The sequence below is a fragment of the Oncorhynchus tshawytscha genome, linkage group LG02, assembly GCF_018296145.1.
Source record: "Oncorhynchus tshawytscha isolate Ot180627B linkage group LG02, Otsh_v2.0, whole genome shotgun sequence".
In the NCBI taxonomy this organism is placed as follows: Eukaryota; Metazoa; Chordata; class Actinopteri; order Salmoniformes; family Salmonidae; genus Oncorhynchus; species Oncorhynchus tshawytscha.
The window spans coordinates 1,408,907-1,429,987 of NC_056430.1; the positions used below are offsets into that span (position 1 = coordinate 1,408,907).

Here is a 21,081-nt window from a genome sequence, read left to right on the forward strand (position 1 = left end):
GTCGCAGACCCATTACGGATGCAGGCAACGAGGCAGTGATCACTGAGATCTTGATTGAAAACAGCAGAGGTGTATTTGGAGGGCGAAATAGTTAGACATCTATGAGGGTGCCCGTGTTTACTGATTTGGGGTTGTACCTGGTAGGTTCATTGATAATTTGTGTGAAATTGAGGGCATCAAGCTTAGTTTGTAGGATGGCCGGGGTGTTAAGCATGTCCCAGTTTAGGTCACCTATTAGCATGAGCTCAGAAGATAGATGGGGGGCAATCAATTCACATATGGTATCGAGGGCACAGCTGGGGCAGAGGGAGGTCTATAGCAAGCGACAACAGTGAGAGACTTGTTTCTGGAAAGGTGAATTTTTAGAAGTAGAAGCTCAAATTGTTTGGTTACAGACTTAGATAGTAATACAGAACTCTGCAGGCTATCTTTGCAGTAGATTGCAATGCCGCCCCCTTTGGCAGTTCTATCTTGGCGGAAAACGTTATAGTTAGGAATGGAGATTTCAGGGTTTTGGTGGTTTCCTAAGCCAGGATTCAGACAGCTAAGACATCTGAGTTGGCAGAGTGTGCTAAAGCAGTGAGTAAAACAAACTTAGGGAGTAGGCTTCTAATGTTTACATGCATGAAACCAAGGCTTTTACGTTTACAGAAGTCAACAAATGAGAGCACCTGGGGGTGGGAGTAGAGCTAGGCACTGCAGGGCCTGGATTAACCTCCACATCACCAGAGGAACAGAGGAGAAGTAGGATAAGGGTACGGCAAGCAGTTAGCATGGGCTAGCAGTTACAGACCGTGCAGGTCAGCTAGCAGATAGCAGGCCAGGTTAGCAAGCAAGCAGTTAGCATGGGCTAGTAGTTACAGACCGGGCAGGTCAGCTAGCAGTTAGCAGGCCGGGGCCGGCAGCAGTGATTGGGGACATTGCCCTGTGTGAAGTCCTGTCTTCGGATGGGATATTAAACAGGTGTCCTGACTCTCTGTGAAAACTTAAGATCCAATGGCACTTATTGTGAGAGTAGGGGTGTTAACCCGGTGTCCTGGCTAAATTCCCAATCTAGCCCTCATACCATCATGGTCAGCTAATCATCCCCAGCTTCCAATTGGATCATTCATCCCCCTCCTCTCCTTTAACTATTCCCCAGGTCGTTGCTGTAAATGAGAATGTGTTTTCAGTCAACTTACCTGGTAAAATAAGGTCTAGATAAATAAAATACATTCACGAGAAATGCTCTAACATTGTGATTGTTCTAACATTTAAACGCGCCATATTCAATGAGTGTGGGCCACTCTGCCCCAGTGGCATCTGCCTTGAGGTAAACAATGGAAAAACAACCAAATGATTAACGTTACAACCATGTTTTCTGACAGTCTCCAATCCATCAGAATGGTAGGAGATAACAGTTTGTATAAACTCACTAGAAGGCGGAGTTAAAGGAACATAAATTAGGTTACTCACAATAACCATAGTGACATAGTGACTAGCAGCAGCAGCTGAGTGGAGAGGAGGTGTTTCCCTCTGTCTAAACTTGCAACCAAGGGGTTAAAGTCTGTTCCATAAACTCTCCCGTGCTTCAAGAATCTCCGTGTGCAGGCTTTAAATACTGATTTGACCAATCACATTTTACACACAGCCTGCCACTGAGAAAACAACTTACTACTACTACTACTACTAGCCCATAGCTTGCACTGCCTCCTCACACTTTACCACAGCTTCCAGCTAGGTAGCACACCACAGCACAGACACGATGGGAACTGTGAGAATGTTACTCTTCTCCGTTATACTGTCACCGTGGGTGATCTCCTTGACTGGGAAACACTTTAACCAGGATTCAACGCTCTGACTGAAACAACAGGATGTATTGTTCGATAGAGAAGTTTATCTGGAAGCAAGGAGGTCTAAGGTAAGATGTATTTTTTTTTATATCAGTCTTCTTTTCCAGTTATGAAAATAATGCCAAGAGTGAGCAAAGCTGTCATTAATGCAAAGGGTGGCTACTTTGAAGAATCTTCAACATAAAACATATTTTGATTTGTTTAAACACTTTTTTTGGTTACTACATGATTCCATATGTATTATTTCATAGTTTGGATGTCTTCACTGTTATTCTACAATGTAGAAAATAGTAAAAATAAAGAAAAACCCTGGAATGACTGGTACTGTGTGTGTGTATATATATATATATATATATATATATATAAATTAGAGGCAAATCATTACATAACCAGTTGCTTGTTTTATACTTTGAAAACAAATAATCTACTTTCCTTTTGAACATTCTATTTTTTTTAGTTGTATGCAAACGTTGTCTTATTCATGCATTATTTAACAATGCCTCAGCAATAACAACTGGTCTATATTATTATGTCAGTAGCAAATCAAACCATAGCCATTGGCCTCACTCCCACTTCACTGTAACAGTCCGATTTGGATGACAGTCCGAGTCTAATTTCTCTATCCCTAGTCTAATTCCTGCCGGGTGAAATCTGTGCCATTAGGGAATGATTTGAAGCGGTTGGCTGGGCTGTCTGTCCAGAGCTCCAGACTCAGTCCAGACTCATAGTGGTTGTGATTAGTCAGCACAGTAGGGTTCCACTGCCCTAGTAGAATGGAGGTTCCACTGCCCTAGTAGAATGGAGGTTCCACTGCCCTAGTAGAATGGAGGTTCCACTGCCTAGTAGGATGGAGGTTCCACTGCCTAGTAGAATGGAGGATCCACTGCCCTAGTAGAATGGAGGTTCCACTGCCCTGGAAGAATGGAGGTTCCACTGCCCTAGAAGAATGGAGGTTCCACTGCCCTAGTAGAATGGAGGTTCCACTGCCCCAGTAGAATGGAGTCTCCACTGCCCTAGTAGAATGGAGGTTCCACTGCCCTAGTAGAATGGAGGTTCCACTGCCCTAGTAGAATGGAGGTTCCACTGCCCCAGTAGAATGGAGGTTCCACTGCCTAGTAGAATGGAGGATCCACTGCCCTAGTAGAATGGAGGATCCACTGCCCTAGTAGAATGGAGGTTCCACTGCCCTAGAAGAATGGAGGTTCCACTGCCCCAGTAGAATGGAGGTTCCACTGCCCCAGTAGAATGGAGGTTCCACTGCCCCAGTAGAATGGAGGTTCCACTGCCCTAGTAGAATGGAGGATCCACTGCCCTAGTAGAATGGAGTCTCCACTGCCCTAGTAGAATGGAGGTTCCACTGCCCTAGTAGAATGGAGGTTCCACTGCCCCAGCAGAATGGAGTCTCCACTGCCCTATTAGGATGGAGGTTCCACTGCCCTAGTAGAATGGAGGATCCACTGCCCTAGTAGAATGGAGGTTCCACTGCCCTAGTAGAATGGAGGTTCCACTGCCCTAGTAGAATGGAGGTTCCACTGCCCCAGTAGAATGGAGGTTCCACTGCCCTAGTAGAATGGAGGTTCCACTGCCCCAGTAGAATGGAGGTTCCACTGCCTAGTAGAATGGAGGATCCACTGCCCTAGTAGAATAGAGGATCCACTGCCCTAGTAGAATGGAGGTTCCACTGCCCTAGAAGAATGGAGGTTCCACTGCCCCAGTAGAATGGAGGTTCCACTGCCCCAGTAGAATGGAGGTTCCACTGCCCCAGTAGAATGGAGGTTCTACTGCCCCAGTAGAATGGAGGTACCACTGCCCTAGTAGAATGGAGGTTCCACTGCCCTAGTAGAATGGAGGTTCCACTGCCCTAGTAGAATGGAGATTCCACTGCCCTAGTAGAATGGAGGTTCCACTGCCCTAGTAGAATGGAGGTTCCACTGCCCCAGTAGAATGGAGGTTCCACTGCCCTAGTAGAATGGAGGATCCACTGCCCTAGTAGAATGGAGGTCTCCACTGCCTAGTAGAATGGAGGTTCCACTGCCCTAGTGGAGTTCCACTGGTAGGTTCCACTGCCCCTGCCCCAGTAGAATGGAGTGGTTCCACTGCCCCATTAGGATGGAGGTTCCACTGCCCTAGTAGAATGGAGGATCCACTGCCCTAGTAGAATGGAGGTTCCACTGCCCTAGTAGAATGGAGGTTCCACTGCCTAGTAGAATGGAGGTTCCACTGCCCCTAGTAGAATGGAGGTTCCACTGCCCTAGTAGAATGGAGGTTCCACTGCCCTAGTAGAATGGAGGTTCCACTGCCCCAGTAGAATGGAGGTTCCACTGCCCTAGTAGAATGGAGGATCCACTGCCCTAGTAGAATGGAGGTTCCACTGCCCCAGTAGAATGGAGGTTCCACTGCCTAGTAGAATGGAGGATCCACTGCCCTAGTAGAATGGAGGATCCACTGCCTAGTAGAATGGAGGATCCACTGCCCTAGTAGAATGGAGGTAGTAGAATGGAGGTTCCACTGCCTAGTAGAATGGAGGTTCCACTGCCCTAGTAGAATGGAGGTTCCACTGCCCCAGTAGAATGGAGGTTCCACTGCCCCAGTAGAATGGAGGTTCCACTGCCCTAGTAGAATGGAGGTTCCACTGCCCTAGTAGAATGGAGGTTCCACTGCCCTAGTAGAATGGATGGATTCCACTGCCCTAGTAGAATGGAGGTTCCACTGCCCTAGTAGAATGGAGGTTCCACTGCACTAGTAGAATGGAGGTTCCACTGCCCTAGTAGAATGGAGGTTCCGCTGCCCTAGTAGAATGGAGGTTCCACTGCCCTAGTAGAATGGAGGTTCTACTGCCCTAGTAGAATGGAGGTTCCACTGCCCTAGTAGAATGGAGGTTCCACTGCCCTAGTAGAATGGAGGTTCCACTGCCCCAGTAGAATGGAAGTTCCACTGCCCTAGTAGAATGGAGGTTCCACTGCCGCAGTAGAATGGAGGTTCCACTGCCCTAGCAGAATGGAGGTTCCACTGCTCTAGTAGAATGGAGGTTCCAGGTTGGATAAGCCCTGCTTCAGCTTCCAAGGGGCCCAACTCCTTCTGCTAAGGGGCCAGAGGTCAGAGATCACCCAGAAAACAGTTCAGGCTCCTTGAATGTCCTTGAATATTAGGTAACATTCCAAAGCTCCAGCTGAACAGAACGCAGTTTGGCATTTATTGATTTGACTCATGAAGTCATACAATTTTATTTTAAACCTAACCCTAACACTGCGAGCCCTTATGCCTAACCCTAACCTTAAAGCAAAGATTCACCCATATGATGCAAACTCATTATACTCATTTTACTGGCTGTATTTCTGCTTGCTTGAACGGAGAATATCTCAGATAAACATGAAATGACCCCGGGAATCAATATAACATAATTCAGAAATGCACTAAAACTATACTCAAAAGGGGTGAATTGTTCCTTTAAATTAAGACCAAAAAGCACATTTTAGTTTTCATGAATTTTTACAATATAGCCAATTTTACTTAGCAGCTGACCCATCTAGCGGAAAGCGCTGAGTTCTGCCTCAAGGGCTCATGACAATCAGGCTGGTTCCAGTCTGCTGAGCTCCTTTCAAACAACATGCCTGGTTTAGCTGCCAAGGGGCCAGGATTCAGGGCTCACTCAGCAAACAGTTAACATTCCTATAACTTTGGGTAACATTCCAATGGAGTCCAAATGTAGTTTGGTTGCTGCGGGAGTCTCCAACTGAGTTGAGGTATGAAGCAGTGAACCCTATCCAAACAGCAGTCCTGTCTCTGAAGCCAAGGGGCCCTGCTTTTCCCCTTGCTAAGAGGTCAGCGCTCAATTCTCACCCAGCAAACAGTTAACGTTCCTATAATGTTAGGTTATGTTGGAGTAAGGTACTGTAGGTAAACAATGGAGTCCCAATGGAGCAGAAGCAGTCTAGGAACTCACAGCAGCCCTGGTCTGGCAGCCAAGAAAACAGTGAATGTTTCTACAATGTTAGGCAACGATCTAATGGAGTCCCCATGGAGCAGAACTGAGATTCCAGTCTGGAACTCCCATCCAAACAGTTGCCATGGGGCCCTCCTCCTGCCAAGGAGCCCTCTTCCTCCTCCTGCCAAGGGGCCTTCTTCCTCCTCCTGCCAAGGGGCCATCCTCCTCCTCCCGCCAAGGGGCCCTCCTCCCGCCCAGGGGCCCTCCTCCTCTTCCCGCCAAGGGGCCCTCCTCCTCCTCCCCCCAAGGGGCCCTCTTCCTCCTGCCAAGGGGGCCCTCCTCCTTCTGCCAAGGGGCCAAAAAAGCTCAGGGCTTGAATGTTCCATGGACGTTAGGTATGCTTAAATTCCAAGGCTCATCCCTGGTTCTGAAGCCAAAGAAGGGGCCAAAGATCAGGGCTCACCCAGAACACAGTTAACATTCCTACAATGTTTAGGTAACATTAAAATGGCACATAACTGAGGTTTCTGTCTGGAGAACTCCAAACAGCACCCCTGGTCCAGATGCCAGGAGGTCATGGCTCAGGTTCCTGTCTGGAAAACTCCCATCCAAACAGCTCCCCTGGTCCAGATGCCAGGAGGTCATGGCTCAGGTACTGGAGAACTGGGGGAGTAGTTATTTTACCAGAACAGGCAAGTGAACACCTGGACAGAAACAAGTCATGACTCCTCTGCTCTGCTGGGTTAGGCTTCCAGTGGCTAAATAGTTCAGGGTTAACAGCTACAGTGCCTTGCAAAAGTATTCATCTCCTTGGCATTTTTCCTATTTTGTTGCATTACAACCTGTCATTCAAATGGATTTTTATTTGGAATTCATGTAATGGACATACACAAAATAGTCCAAATTGGTGAAGTGAAATTTAAAAAATAACATACAAATTTAAAATGAAAAACGGAAAAATGGTGCGTGCATATATTATCACACCCTTTGCTATGAAGCCCCTGAATAAGATCTGGTACAACCAATTACCTTCAGAAGTTACATAATTAGTTAAATAAAGTCCACCTGTGTACAATCTAAGTGTCACATGATCTGTCACATGAGCTCAGTATTTTTCCACCTGTCCTGAAAGGCCCCAGAGTCGGCAACACCGCAAAGCCAGGGGCACCATCAAGCAAACGGCCCCATGAAGACCAAGGAGCTCTCCAAACAGGTCAGGGACAAAGTTGTGGAGAAGTACAGATCAGGGTTGGGTTATAAGTGGTTTAAAGGGAAAACATTTAAACGTCTTGGAATGGCCTTGTCAAAGCCCAGACCTAAATCCAATTGAGAATCTGTGGTATGACTTAAAGATTGCTGTACACCAGCGGAACCCATCCAACTTGAAGGAGCTGGAGCAGTTTTGCCTTGAAGAATGGCTAAAAATCCCACTGGCTAGATGTGCCAAGCTGATGGAGACATATCCCAAGAGACTTGCAGCTGTAATTTTCTTCAAAAAGGGGGGGGAATAGTTTTGCACGCTCAAGTTTTCTGTTGTTTTTATCTTATTTCTTGTTTGTTTCATAAGAAAAAATATTTCACAAGCCACTGTATGGGTAAGATATTCTGGACTGCTGTTATGCTGCAACTGAAATGCCCAGCAATGGAATAATAGAGACTTCTGGAATAAGAATCTAAACAGCTTTTAGTTAGTTTTACTAAAAGAAGTGAAGAGTGTATACTCCTGAAAGACACCAAAGTCAAACAATGCTAACAAAACCTCAAAGTTGATGTTTCTGCCAGATGGCTAGAGAAGCTGGAAGATCACAGTACATCTGTGCTCTCCAAAATACAACAACAAACTATGACAGAAACAGTCAGTTCTTCAGGGAAGCCAATATAAAGTACTTGGTGTTACAGTTTCTTCCACCATATGACCAACTGAACTGAGAGGTTGTGTGCACAGGTATACCGTATGTCAAAATTACAGTAACATCCCGAAAATTCCCAGGTTTTACAGAAATCCCGGTTGAAAGATGTCCGAAATAAGGAGGGATTAGGATATCTGGGATTGTGGACTTCAGAAAGAGGAGGACTGAGCAAGCCCATTCTCATCGACAAGCCCCCATTCTCATCGACAAGGCTGTAGTGGAGAAGGTTGCCTCTACATTGACCCTGTACCAGAACCCCCTGTATATAGCCTCCACATTGACTCTTTGGAGTCTAGTTTTCATAAGTGTGTGGGTCTGTTCCCATCCAGAGAGAGGTAGCAGTTCTGTTCCCATCCAGAGAGAGGTAGCAGGTCTGTTCCCATCCAGAGAGAGGTAGCAGGTCTGTTCCCACCCAGAGAGAGGTAGCAGGTCTGTTCCCATCCAGAGAGAGGTAGCAGGTCTGTTCCCATCCAGAGAGAGGTAGCAGGTCTGTTCCCACCCAGAGAGAGGTAGCAGGTCTGTTCCCACCCAGAGAGAGGTAGCAGGTCTGTTCCCACCCAGAGAGAGGTAGAAGCCCTGTGGCTGGGGAGGGACTGTGACTCCAGCATGGTCTGCAGCAGGGGGATTGAACTATTTCCCTACCAAGTGTGGACCCTGCTGGTTTTCTGTTCTGTCTGATAATGAATTTCATACACCTGGTGTCACAAGTCTAAATCAGTCCGGGTCTGTGTGACGGGTCTGCAGTATTAATCCTAAATGTTACTCTACAGTATTAATCCTAAATGTTACTCTACAGTATTAATCCTAAATGTTACTCTACAGTATTAATCCTAAATGTTACTCTACAGTATTAATCCTAAATGTTACTCTACAGTATTAATCCTAAATGTTACTCTACAGTATTAATCCTAAATGTTACTCTACAGTGTTAATCCTAACAGTGTGACTCTACAGTGTTAATCCTAACAGTGTGACTCTACAGTATTAATCCTAAATGTTACTCTACAGTATTAATCCTAAATGTTACTCTACAGTGTTAATCCTAACAGTGTGACTCTACAGTATTAATCCTAAATGTTACTCTACAGTGTTAATCCTAACAGTGTTACTCTACAGTATTAATCCTAAATGTTACTCTACAGTATTAATCCTAAATGTTACTCTACAGTGTTAATCCTAAATGTTACTCTACAGTATTAATCCTAAATGTTACTCTACAGTATTAATCCTAAATGTTACTCTACAGTATTAATCCTAAATGTTACTCTACAGTATTAATCCTAAATGTTACTCTACAGTGTTAATCCTAAATGTTACTCTACAGTATTAATCCTAAATGTTACTCTACAGTATTAATCCTAAATGTTACTCTACAGTGTTAATCCTAACAGTGTGACTCTACAGTGTTAATCCTAACAGTGTGACTCTACAGTGTTAATCCTAAATGTTACTCTACAGTATTAATCCTAAATGTTACTCTACAGTGTTAATCCTAAATGTTACTCTACAGTATTAATCCTAAATGTTACTCTACAGTATTAATCCTAAATGTTACTCTACAGTGTTAATCCTAACAGTGTGACTCTATCCTCCACTAGAGAGAGGCAGCAGTGTTGTGGCTGGGAGAGGACTATGACTCCAGCATGGTCTTCCTGCCTGCTGATGAACCAGACGATGCCCCAGCCTCAGGTAAGATAGCTACTTTAGCTTTCTTGTTCCTCCCTCCCTGCCTCTTCCTCCCTCCCCTTCATCTGTCCATACTGGTCTCTCTCTGCCTCTTCATCCCTCGCTGCCTCTTCCTCCCTCCCCTTCTCCCTCTGTCCATACTGGTCTCTCTCTGCCTCTTCATCCCTCTCTGCCTCTTCATTCCTCCTCTTCTCTCTCCATCCATACTGGTCTCTCCCTTTGACTCTCCCTCTCTCCCTGCCTCTCTCCCTGTCTTTGTCTCCCTGTCTCCCCATGCCTCTCCCTCTCTACCTGCCTCAGTCTTTGTCTCCTCATGCCTCTCCCTCTCTACCTGCCTCAGTCTTTGTCTCCCTGTCTCCCCATGCCTCTTCCTCTCTACCTGCCTCAGTCTTTGTCTCCGTCTCCCCATGCCTCTCCCTCTCTACCTGCCTCAGTCTTTGTCTTCCTGTCTATCCATGCCTCTCCCTGCCTCTTCCTCTCCCAGACTCACTCTCTTTCCTGATATACTGCCTAGCTGTGTGGGATAGCAAAGGGAACACACAACAGCACTAAATGGAAGCTGTCATGCACCATGTCTGCCTGTGTGTCTGCTTGTGTGTCTGCATATCTGTCTGCCTGGCTTGTCTGTCTTTCTGTCTGCTGTGTTTGTGTGGGTTTCCTGTCGGCCTGGGAGAAGACCAGACACGAACACATGCACGCACACAAACGCACACGCACACACACACACACACACACACACCAACGAAAGCAACCTTTGCAACTACAATAGCCTCAAAGTGCTATCTGCATGGCACAAGTAATTGTTCCAACAATTGTTTACAGACAGATTATTTAACTTATTGTGGGTCAGAAGTTTACATACACTAAGTTGACTGTGCCTTTTAAACAGCTTGGAAAATTCCCGAAAATGATGTCATGGCTTTAGAAGCTTCTGATAGGCTAATTGACATCATTTGAGTCAATTGGAGGTGTACCTGTGGATGTATTTCAAGGCCTACCGTCAAACTCAGTGCCTCTTTGCTTGACATCATGGGAAAATCAAAAGAAATCAGTCAAGACCTCAGAAAAAATGGTAGACTTCCACAGGTCTGGTTCATCCTTGGGAGCAATTTCCAAACGCCTGAAGGTACCAGGTTCATCTGTACAAACAATAGTACGCAAGTATAAACACCATGGGACCACACAGCCATCATACCGCTCAGGAAGGAGATGCGTTCTGTCTCCTAGAGATGAATGTACTTTGGTGTGAAAAGTGCAAATCAATCCCAGAACTACAGCAAAGGACCTTTTTTTTATTTTTTTTTTATTTCAATTTTATTTCACCTTTATTTAACCAGGTAGGCTAGTTGAGAACAAGTTCTCATTTGCAACTGCGACCTGGCCAAGATAAAGCAAAGCAGTGTGAACAGACAACACAGAGTTACACATGGAGTAAACAATAAACAAGTCAATAACACAGTAGAAAAAAAGGGAGTCTATATACATTGTGTGCAAAAGGCATGAGGAGGTAGGCAAATAATTACAATTTTGCAGATTAACACTGGAGTGATAAATGATCAGATGGTCATGTACAGGTAGAGATATTGGTGTGCAAAAGAGCAGAAAAGTCAATAAATAAAAACAGTATGGGGATGAGGTAGGTAAAAATGGGTGGGCTATTTACCGATATACTATGTACAGCTGCAGCGATCGGTTAGCTGCTCAGATAGCAGATGTTTGAAGTTGGTGAGGGAGATAAAAGTCTCCAACTTCAGCGATTTTTGCAATTCGTTCCAGTCACAGGCAGAAGAGAACTGGAACGAAAGGCGGCCAAATGAGGTGACAAAACGGATGGCACTGTGATAAACTGCATCCAGTTTGCTGAGTAGAGTGTTGGAAGCAATTTTGTAGATGACATCGCCGAAGTCGAGGATCGGTAGGATAGTCAGTTTTACTAGGTAAGTTTGGCGGCGTGAGTGAAGGAGGCTTTGTTGCGGAATAGAAAGCCGTCTCTTGACTTGATTTTCGATTGGAGATGTTTGATATGAGTCTGAAGGAGAATTTACAGTCTAGCCAGACACCTAGGTACTTATAGATGTCCACATATTCAAGGTCAGAACCATCCAGGGTGGTGATGCTGGTCAGCGTGCGGGTGCAGGCAGCGAACGGTTGAAAAGCATGCATTTGGTTTTACTAGCGTTTAAGAGCAGTTGGAGGCCACGGAAGGAGTGTTGTATGGCATTGAAGCTCGTTTGGATGTTAGATAGCACAGTGTCCAAGGACGGGCCGGAAGTATATAGAATGGTGTCGTCTGCGTAGAGGTGGATCAGGGAATCGCCCGCAGCAAGAGCAACATCATTGATATATACAGAGAAAAGAGTCGGCCCGAGGATTGAACCCTGTGGCACCCCCATAGAGACTGCCAGAGGACCGGACAGCATGCCCTCCGATTTGACACACTGAACTCTGTCTGCAAAGTATTGGTGAACCAGGCAAGGCAGTCATCCGAAAAACCGAGGCTGCTGAGTCTGCCGATAAGAATATGGTGATTGACAGAGTCGAAAGCCTTGGCAAGGTCGATGAAGACGGCTGCACAGTACTGTCTTTTATCGATGGCGGTTATGATATCGTTTAGTACCTTGAACGTGGCTGAGGTGTACCCGTGACCGGCTCGGAAACCAGATTGCACAGCGGAGAAGGTACGGTGGGATTCGAGATGTTCAGTGACCTGTTTGTTGACTTGGCTTTCGAAGACCTTAGATAGGCAGGGCAGGATGGAAGATGCTGGAGGAAACAGGTACAAAAGTATCTATATCCACAGTAAAACAAGTCCTATATCAAAATAACCTGAAAGGCCGCTCAGCAAGGAAGAAGCCACTGCTCCAAAATCACCATAAAAACGCCAGACTACGGTTTGCAACTGCACATGGGGACAAAGATGGTACCTTTTGGAGAAATGTCCTCTGGTCTGATGAAACAAAATAGAACTGTTTGGCCATAATGACCATCGATATGTTTGGAGGAAAATGGGGAGGCTTGCAAGCCGAAGAACACCATCCCAACCGTGAAGCATGGGGGTGGCAGCATCATCTTTTGGGGGTGCTTTGCTGCAGGAGGGACTGGTGCACTTCACAAAATAGATGGCATCATGAGGTGGACAAATATGTGGATATAATGAAGCAACATCTTAAGACATCAGTCAGAAAGTTAAAGCTTGGTCGCAAATGGGTCTTCCAAATAGACAATGACCCCAAGCATACTTCCAAAGTTGTGGCAAAATATCTTAAGGACAACAAAGTCAAGGTCCTTGAGTGGCCATCACAAAGCCCTGACCTCAATCACATAGAACATTTGTGGTCAGAACTGAAAAAGTGTGTGCGAGCAAGGAGGCCTACAAATCTGACTCAGTTACACCAGCTCTGTCAGGAGGAATGAGTCAAAATTCACCAACTTATTGTGGGAAGCTTGTGGAATGCTACCCGAAACGTTTTTCCATGTTAAACAATTTAAAGGCAATGCTACCGAATACTTATTGAGTGTATGTAAACTTCTGACACACTGGGAATGTGATGAAATAAATAATTCTCCCTACTATTATTTTGACATTTCACATTCTTAAAATAAAGTGGTGATCCTCACTGATCTATCCATCCATCCATCCATCTATCCATCCATCCATCCATCCATCTATCCATCCATCCTCCATGACATCCATCCATCCATCCATCCATCTATCCATCCATCCATCCATCATGACATCCATCCATCCATCCATCCATCCATCCATGACATCCATCCATCCATCCATCATCTATCCATCCATCATCATCTATCATCTATGACATCCATCCATCCATCCATCTATCCTATGACATCTAAAAATCTATCTATCATCCATCCATCAATCCATCCATCCATCCATCCATCCATGACATCCATGACATCCATCCATCCATCCATCCATCCATCCATCCATCCATCCATCCATCCATCCATCCATCCATCCATCCATCCATCCATCCATCCATCCATCCATCCATCCATCCATCCATCCATCCATGACTATCTATCTATCCATCCATCCATCCATGACATCCATGACATCCATCCATCTATCATCCATCCATCCATCCATCCTATGTATCATCCATCCATCCACCCATGACATCCATCCATCCATCCATCCATCCATCCATCCATCCATCCATCCACCCATGACATCCATGACATCCATCCATCCATCCATCCACCCATCCATCCATCCATGCTGTGTGTTCTGTGTCTCCAGAGCTGCCCACATGCCTGCTGTGTGTGTGTGACCGGCTCTGTACTGTGAGGAAGTTGTTCCTGAGATGACTGCTGTGCCCACCCTGCCCAAGGAGACTGCCTACCTCTACGCCCGCTATAACAAGATCAACAAGATCACCAATAAAGACTTTGCAGAAATCGGTGAGTCGGGGTTGAAACATACAGGAAGTTAATAGATATGAAGTTCACTGATTTCACCAAATGTCCTAGTTGGAGGATTCTCTCCTTGCTTATTTTCACCTGAAGCCAGATATCTTATATATATCATATATCTGGGATATATCTATCTATATATCATATATCTGGGAAATACAGGATTTCTAGAAACCTGGGAAGTAAAACTACTGGAACATGCCCTACATATATAATACTACTGAACATGTCCAACATATACAGAGGAATATTCATTCAGGGATGAAAGAAAGATAACAGATGGACATTTTCTTGGCCTTGCGAAGGGTCTGTAGACATCTAAATGCTTCCTTTGGTTGGGCATGTGTTTGTGGATGTTATGTGGGCCCCTCGAGGCCTGGCCCTTTACTGACATAAGTAGAGGCACATCTGGATTTAAAGCTGGCGAAACGGAATGTCTGGCAAACTCTCTCGGTCTCTATCCCGGTTTTAGATTTACAGAAGTTTAAACTCCCAGAAGGGTAGTTCTGAATCATCCATATTTCTGTGTTTGAAAAATAGTCAAAACATTGCATAACTTACTTTATTTACAGATAAACCATTCCTATCAGAGCATGAGGGCTATAGCTTAGCAGTGCCTTGTGTTAGATAAAACAGCATTTTCGCAATTTTTACAACCTCTGATCGACAATTAAGTTCTATTCTTCTCCATCTATTCTATGCCAGAGACTCTGAAGAGGATCGACCTGACAGGGAACCTGATCTCTGAACTTATGTTCTATTCTGATTCGAGAATTAGTGTATGTTCTTTGTCCTACGTTCTATTCCATTTTATCTCCAGTGACTCTGAAGAGGATCGACCTGACGGGAAACCTGATCTCTGAGATCCAGGACGGAGCGTTCTCCAAGCTCACCTTATTGGAGGAACTCAATTTGGCTGAGAACCATCTGGTCAAGCTGCCCATGCTGCCCGGCAAGCTCACAACCTTCAACGCCAACCACAATCAGCTCAAAACCAAAGGGGTCAAGGCCAACGCCTTCAAGGTATGTTTCAGTGTATTATACTCCCATGTGGTGTATTAAGACACTCAACAACAACGTTTCCATCCCACTGGAATCTTTGTCAGGTAAGACAGTTCAAGACGTTGCGGGATTGTGTAGCTAGCTACAATGTAAGCCACCTTGGGTGCTTGACTGTGGCTCGTCAGGTGGCTGTGTTTCCTGCCCTCTTAACATACCTAGCATGTTGGAAGGATGGAGTTGTAAAAAGGACTGAGATCCTTGTATACTGACTATTAAAAGTGCCAGAGGATATTTCAAGATGGATCATCATCAGCGTATATTTAGAATATAATATATCTGGCAGCAGCGTGGCCCAGTGGTTAGAGCGTTAGAGCGTTGGAGCTGTAACCGGAAGGTTGCAAGTTCAAATCCCCGAGCTGACAAGGTGCAATTGTGTCAATCTGCCCTTGAACAGGCAGTTAACCCACTGTTCCTAGGCCGTCATTGAAAATAAGAATTAGTTCTTAACTGACTTGCCTCGTTAAATAAAGGTAAAATGTAATAAGGTTGGTGATTTGTGCTCTGTCTTTTGGTGCAGAAACTGAGGCAGCTGGTTAACCTCTTCCTCGGAGACAATGTGCTGGAGGCCGTGCCAGTGATCCCTGAGAGCGTCCGCATTATTCACCTACAGGTCAGTACCACACACTAGACTCAGACTAGACACTACAGAATGAGTTCAAAATGGCATGCATGGAATCTGAGTTTATCCTGACAGGGGTAGCGAAGTTTCAGAAACGTTTTCAAAGTTTCCCAGAAATCTGAGCTCTGAAGAACTGAACTGCTTGTCCTGACCAGGAAAAAGTATTGAAATGGTCAAATAGCTCCGCTGTCTTTATGTTGGTCAAATAGCTCTGCTGTCTTTATGTTGGTCAAATAGCTCTGCTGTCTTTATGTTGGTCAAATAGCTCTGCTGTCTTTATGTTGGTCAAAAAGCACTGCTCTCGGGGGGCTGTCTTGGGGCCTGAGTTTCTCCTGACTAGGATAGCTCTAATGTCTGGGGCCTGAGTTTCTCCTGTCTAGGATAGCTCTAATGTCTGGGGCCTGAGTTTCTCCTGCTCATACATGATCAAGAAAAACTCCTAGAGCAGGGACTACCCTTACCCAGAGATGGGCAACTGATGGCCCAGAACTCGGAATTTACTGTTGAGAGTAGAGGCTACTGGCTACTGGTAAAATGCATTTAGTTAATAAGAGAGTTAAAGCTGCAATGTGTCACTCAACCAAATTCGCATAGATATGTGTTTTATAGATCTGTCATTCTCATTGAAAGCAATGAGAATGAATCCTGGCTCAGGAAGGCCACCAAAAATTCTGAGATTTCCATACCCAACTATAACATTTTCCGTCAAGATAGAACTGCCAAAGGGGGAGAAGTTGCAGTCTACTGCAGAGATAGCCTGCAAAGTAATGTCATACTTTCCAGGTCCATACCCAAACAGTTCGAACTACTAATTTAGAAAATTACTCTCTCCAGAAATAAGTCTCTCACTGTTGCCGCCTGCTACCGACCCCCTCAGCTCCCAGCTGTGCCCTGGACACCATTTGTGAATTGATCGCCCCATCTAGCTTCAGAGTTTGTTCTGTTAGGTGACCTTAACTGGGATATGCTTAACACCCCGGCAGTCCTACAATCTAAGCTAGATGCCCTCAATCTCACACAAATCATCAAGGAACCCACCAGGTACAACCCTAAATCTGTAAACAAGGGCACCCTCATAGACGTCATCCTGACCAACTGGCCCTCCAAATACACCTCCGCTGTCTTCAACCAGGATCTCAGCGATCACTGCCTCATTGCCTGTATCCGCTACGGGGCCGCAGTCAAACGACCTCCCCCTCATCACTGTCAAACGCTCCCTAAAACACTTCTGTGAGCAGGCCTTTCTAATCGACCTGGCCGGGTATCCTGGAAGGACATTGACCTCATCCCGTCAGTTGAGGATGCCTGGTCATTCTTTAAAAGTAACTTCCTCACCATTTTAGATAAGCATGCTCCGTTCAAAAAATGCAGAACTAAGAACAGCCCTTGGTTCACTCCAGACCTGACTGCCCTCGACCAGCACAAAAACATCCTGTGGCGGACTGCAATAGCATCGAATAGTCCCCGCGATATGCAACTGTTCAGGGAAGTCAGGAACCAATACACTCAGTCAGTCAGGAAAGCTAAGGCCAGCTTCTTCAGGCAGAAATTTGCATCCTGTAGCTCCAACTCCAAAAAGTTCTAGGACACTGAAGTCCATGGAGAACAAGAGCACCTCCTCCCAGCTGCCCACTGCACTGAGGCTAGGTTACACGGTCACCACCGATAAATCCATGATTATCAAAAACTTCAAGCATTTCTCAACGGCAGGCCCTGCATTCCGCCTGGCTACTCCAACCTCGGCCAACAGCTCCGCCCCCCCGCAGCTACTCGCCCAAGCCTCTCCAGGTTCTCCTTTACCCAGATCCAGATAGCAGATGTTCTGAAAGAGCTGCAAAACCTGGACCCGTACAAATCAGCTGGGCTTGACAATCTGGACCCTCTATTTCTGAAACTATCCGCCGCCATTGTCGCAACCCCTATTACCAGCCTGTTCAACCTCTCTTTCATATCGTCTGAGATCCCCAAGGATTGAAAGCTGCCGCAGTCATCCCCCTCTTCAAAGGGAGACACCCTGGACCCAAACTGTTACAGACCTATATCCATCCTGCCCTGCCTATCTAAGGTCTTCGAAAGCCAAGTCAACAAACAGGTCACTGAACATCTCGAATCCCACCGTACCTTCTCCGCTGTGCAATCTGGTTTCCGAGCCGGTCACGGGTGCACCTCAGCCACGCTCAAGGTACTAAACGATATCATAACCGCCATCGATAAAAGATAGTACTGTGCAGCCGTCTTCATCGACCTTGCCAAGGCTTTCGACTCTGTCAATCACCATATTCTTATCGGCAGACTCAGTAGCCTCGTTTTTTCGGATGACTGCCTTGCCTGGTTCACCAATTACTTTGCAGACAGAGTTCAGTGTGTCAAATCGGAGGGCATGCTGTCCGGTCCTCTGGCAGTCTCTATGGGGGTGCCACAGGGTTCAATTCTCGGGCCGACTCTTTTCTCTGTATATATCAATGATGTTGCTCTTGCTGCGGGCGATTCCCTGATCCACCTCTCGCAGACGACACTATTCTATATACTTCCGGCCCGTCCTTGGACACTGTGCTATCTAACCTCCAAACGAGCTTCAATGCCATACAACACTCCTTCCGTGGCCTCCAACTGCTCTTAAACGCTAGTAAAACCAAATGCATGCTTTTCAACCGTTCGCTGCCTGCACCCGCACGCCTGACCAGCATCACCACCCTGGATGGTTCCGACCTTGAATATGTGGACATCTATAAGTACCTAGGTGTCTGGCTAGACTGTAAACTCTCCTTCCAGACTCATATCAAACATCTCAATCGAAAAGCAAGTCAAGAGACGGCTTTCTATTCCATAACAAAGCCTCCTTCACTCACGCCGCCAAACTTACCCTAGTAAAACTGACTATCCTACCGATCCTCGACTTCGGCGATGTCATCTACAAAATTGCTTCCAACACTCTACTCAGCAAACTGGATGCAGTTTACCACAGTGCCATCTGTTTTGTCACTAAAGCACCTTATACCACCCACCACTGCGACTTGTATGCTCTGGCCGCGACTTGTATGCTCGAGGCTGGCCCTGCACTACATATTCATCGCCAGACCCACTGGCTCCCGGTCATCTACAAGTCCATGCTAGGTAAAGCTCCGCCTTATCTCAGTTCACTGGTCACGATGGCAACACCCATCCGTAGCACGCGCTCCAGCAGGTGTATCTCACTGATCATCCCTAAAGCCTACACCTCATTTGGCCGCCTTTCGTTCCAGTTCTCTGCTGCCTGTGACTGGAACAATTGCAAAAATCGCTGAAGTTGGAGACTTTTATCTCCAACTTTTATCTCCCTCATCCCCATACTGTTTTTATTTATTGACTTTTCTGCTCTTTTGCACACCAATATCTCTACCTGTACATGACCATCTGATCATTTATCACTCCAGTGTTAATCTGCAAAATTGTAATTATTTGCCTACCTCCATGCCTTTTGCACACAATGTATATAGACTCCCCTTTTTTTTCTACTGTGTTATTGACTTGTTAATTGTTTACTCCATTTGTAACTCTGTGTTGTCTGTTCACACTGCTATGCTTTATCTTGGCCAGGTCGCAGTTGCAAATGAGAACTTGTTCTCAACTAGCCTACCTGGTTAAATAAAGGTGAAATAAAATAAAAAAGTTTAAGAAGTGGTAGATCTGTTTTATGTGCAGTATTTCTATGCTTCCCATCCTCAAGTTTAGTTTTTACTTTTGTTTTGTCCACCAGCTTGAAACAGAATAAAATACAATATTTTTGTTTATGGAAAATATATTTCACAGTTGTTTAGATGGTACAATAATTCTCTACACTGATTTTGTCACATAAACAGACATTTTTGCAACCAGGAAATGGCGGAGCTATTTCTGCATATTGCACCTTTAAGTACTTTAACAGCACAAATAGTTTGATTGCATAAATCACTTGACTGCATGTGTGTGTGGATGTGCGTATGCAGACCCTCGAACCACTGCGGTCCCACATGATTCATTACCCCATCAAAGATGCCCATCCCTGTCCTAGAGTAATAGTGATCCTGCTCTTCATCTCTCTTTTCTCTACCATACAGAACAACAACATCACTGATGTCACCTCCGACACGTTCTGTAATGGCAACAACACGTACTACATCAGACCCAACCTGATAGAGGTGAGGTTGGATGGGAACCCAGTGCTGCTGTCCAAGTCCCCCGACAGCTTCACCTGCCTCAAGTCTCTCCCCGTCGGAAAGTACCGCTAAACAGAAGATTTCGATAACTTTTCCAAAATTCCCAGGTTTTCCAGAAATCCTAGTTTCTTGAATGAGTAGGGAATAAACAGGGAATCCGGAATACTCCAAACAGGATTTCTGTATAACTAGGGGGATTTAGGAAAAGTTTTCCAATGTTAATGGACTTCCTGGTTATTAAATAACATTACAGTAGTAAAACAGACAGCTTCTACAGGGCTTTCAGCCAGACACATACTGAATAGATTCAACGCAATTCCCTAATCTACTTGACCTAGACAAGACCATCTGATATGACTGGTCGTCAACACAACACATTCCATTTCTGTCTGAACGTTTCTTCTGTAAAAACTAGTGCCCACGTCTTTCTCAGTGTCTTTCAGAAGGCTAGTGGATTGGGACTGAAACGTTAGCGTGTCCCATTAGCAAGCTACGTCAGGCTTCCTCTCTGTGTGGTTTCTGATTTAATTTCCTTTACATTTAGACTGGTCTTGAACATAAACTTGAACACATGAGCTAAATGGTCTGAAGCCTTTGTAAATACACCTTTTATTCAATGTCTGCTTCTGCATAATGTATGAATTATGACTTCTTCAAAATGTTGAGTCAAGCTTTTGGCTTTCTGAATTCTGTGAATTACCTTCATGTAAACTGGTTCTTAAGTAGAAGTTGACAATAAATGTATCTTTGAAATACGCAGCCTGTAGTAATGTGAACCTAATGTGTCTCAAAATTGTAAGCTTTGATATTGAAATGGTAGAATCAGAGATGGTATGATCCTTTTCTAAAGTCCTTTTAAAAGGATCATTAGGAATTATTACCTGTGATTACTACCTGTGGTTATTACATGAAATTACTACCTGTGGTTATTACCTGTGATTACTACCTGTGGTTATTACCTGTGATTATTACCTGTGATTACTACCTGTGGTTATTACCTGTGGTTATTACCTTTGATTCTGACCTGTACAGTAAAAAACCCAAAATTGTATTTGACCGTGGCTGTGTTTTTATATATTTTAATACAATTAAAATACTTTTAAAAAAATTAAACCCTGCATGAACGACAACCAAACAAAAACCCATTTTGTTTTTCTGAGTGTAATTTGTAAACAACCACAACCATTTACATTGACACGGTATAGAGAAGTGATTAAGAGCAAGGGATAACTTTCTCCACGATAACAAACTATGAACCGCAAGGAAAGCAAATATCTATGGTTTTAATAGTTTACCACACATTCAAATAGTGAAGACCTGGGTAAATAATGTTCCTTTAGGCCAGCCAACTTGGCAGACACCACCATTACTCCAAGTAAACAGGAGAATGGTTTCCAATCCATATTGCTCCTGCAGGTTGATTTCCTTTCTT

General features: G+C 45.0%; 1 protein-coding gene across 1 annotated transcript; it reads left to right on the plus strand.

Annotated features, from left to right (window-relative positions):
* The first annotated feature begins 1,486 nt into the window (after nucleotides 1–1,486).
* On the plus strand, nucleotides 1,487–19,851 carry LOC112237444 (mimecan). Its single transcript, XM_024406036.2, is given in 8 exon segments — nucleotides 1,487–1,900; nucleotides 6,890–6,970; nucleotides 9,266–9,356; nucleotides 13,621–13,647; nucleotides 13,650–13,781; nucleotides 14,614–14,816; nucleotides 15,373–15,465; nucleotides 19,551–19,851. Coding segments are annotated over 7 exon segments (744 nt in total). The 5' UTR covers nucleotides 1,487–1,900; nucleotides 6,890–6,943; the 3' UTR covers nucleotides 19,722–19,851.
* The last annotated feature ends 1,230 nt before the right edge of the window (nucleotides 19,852–21,081 follow it).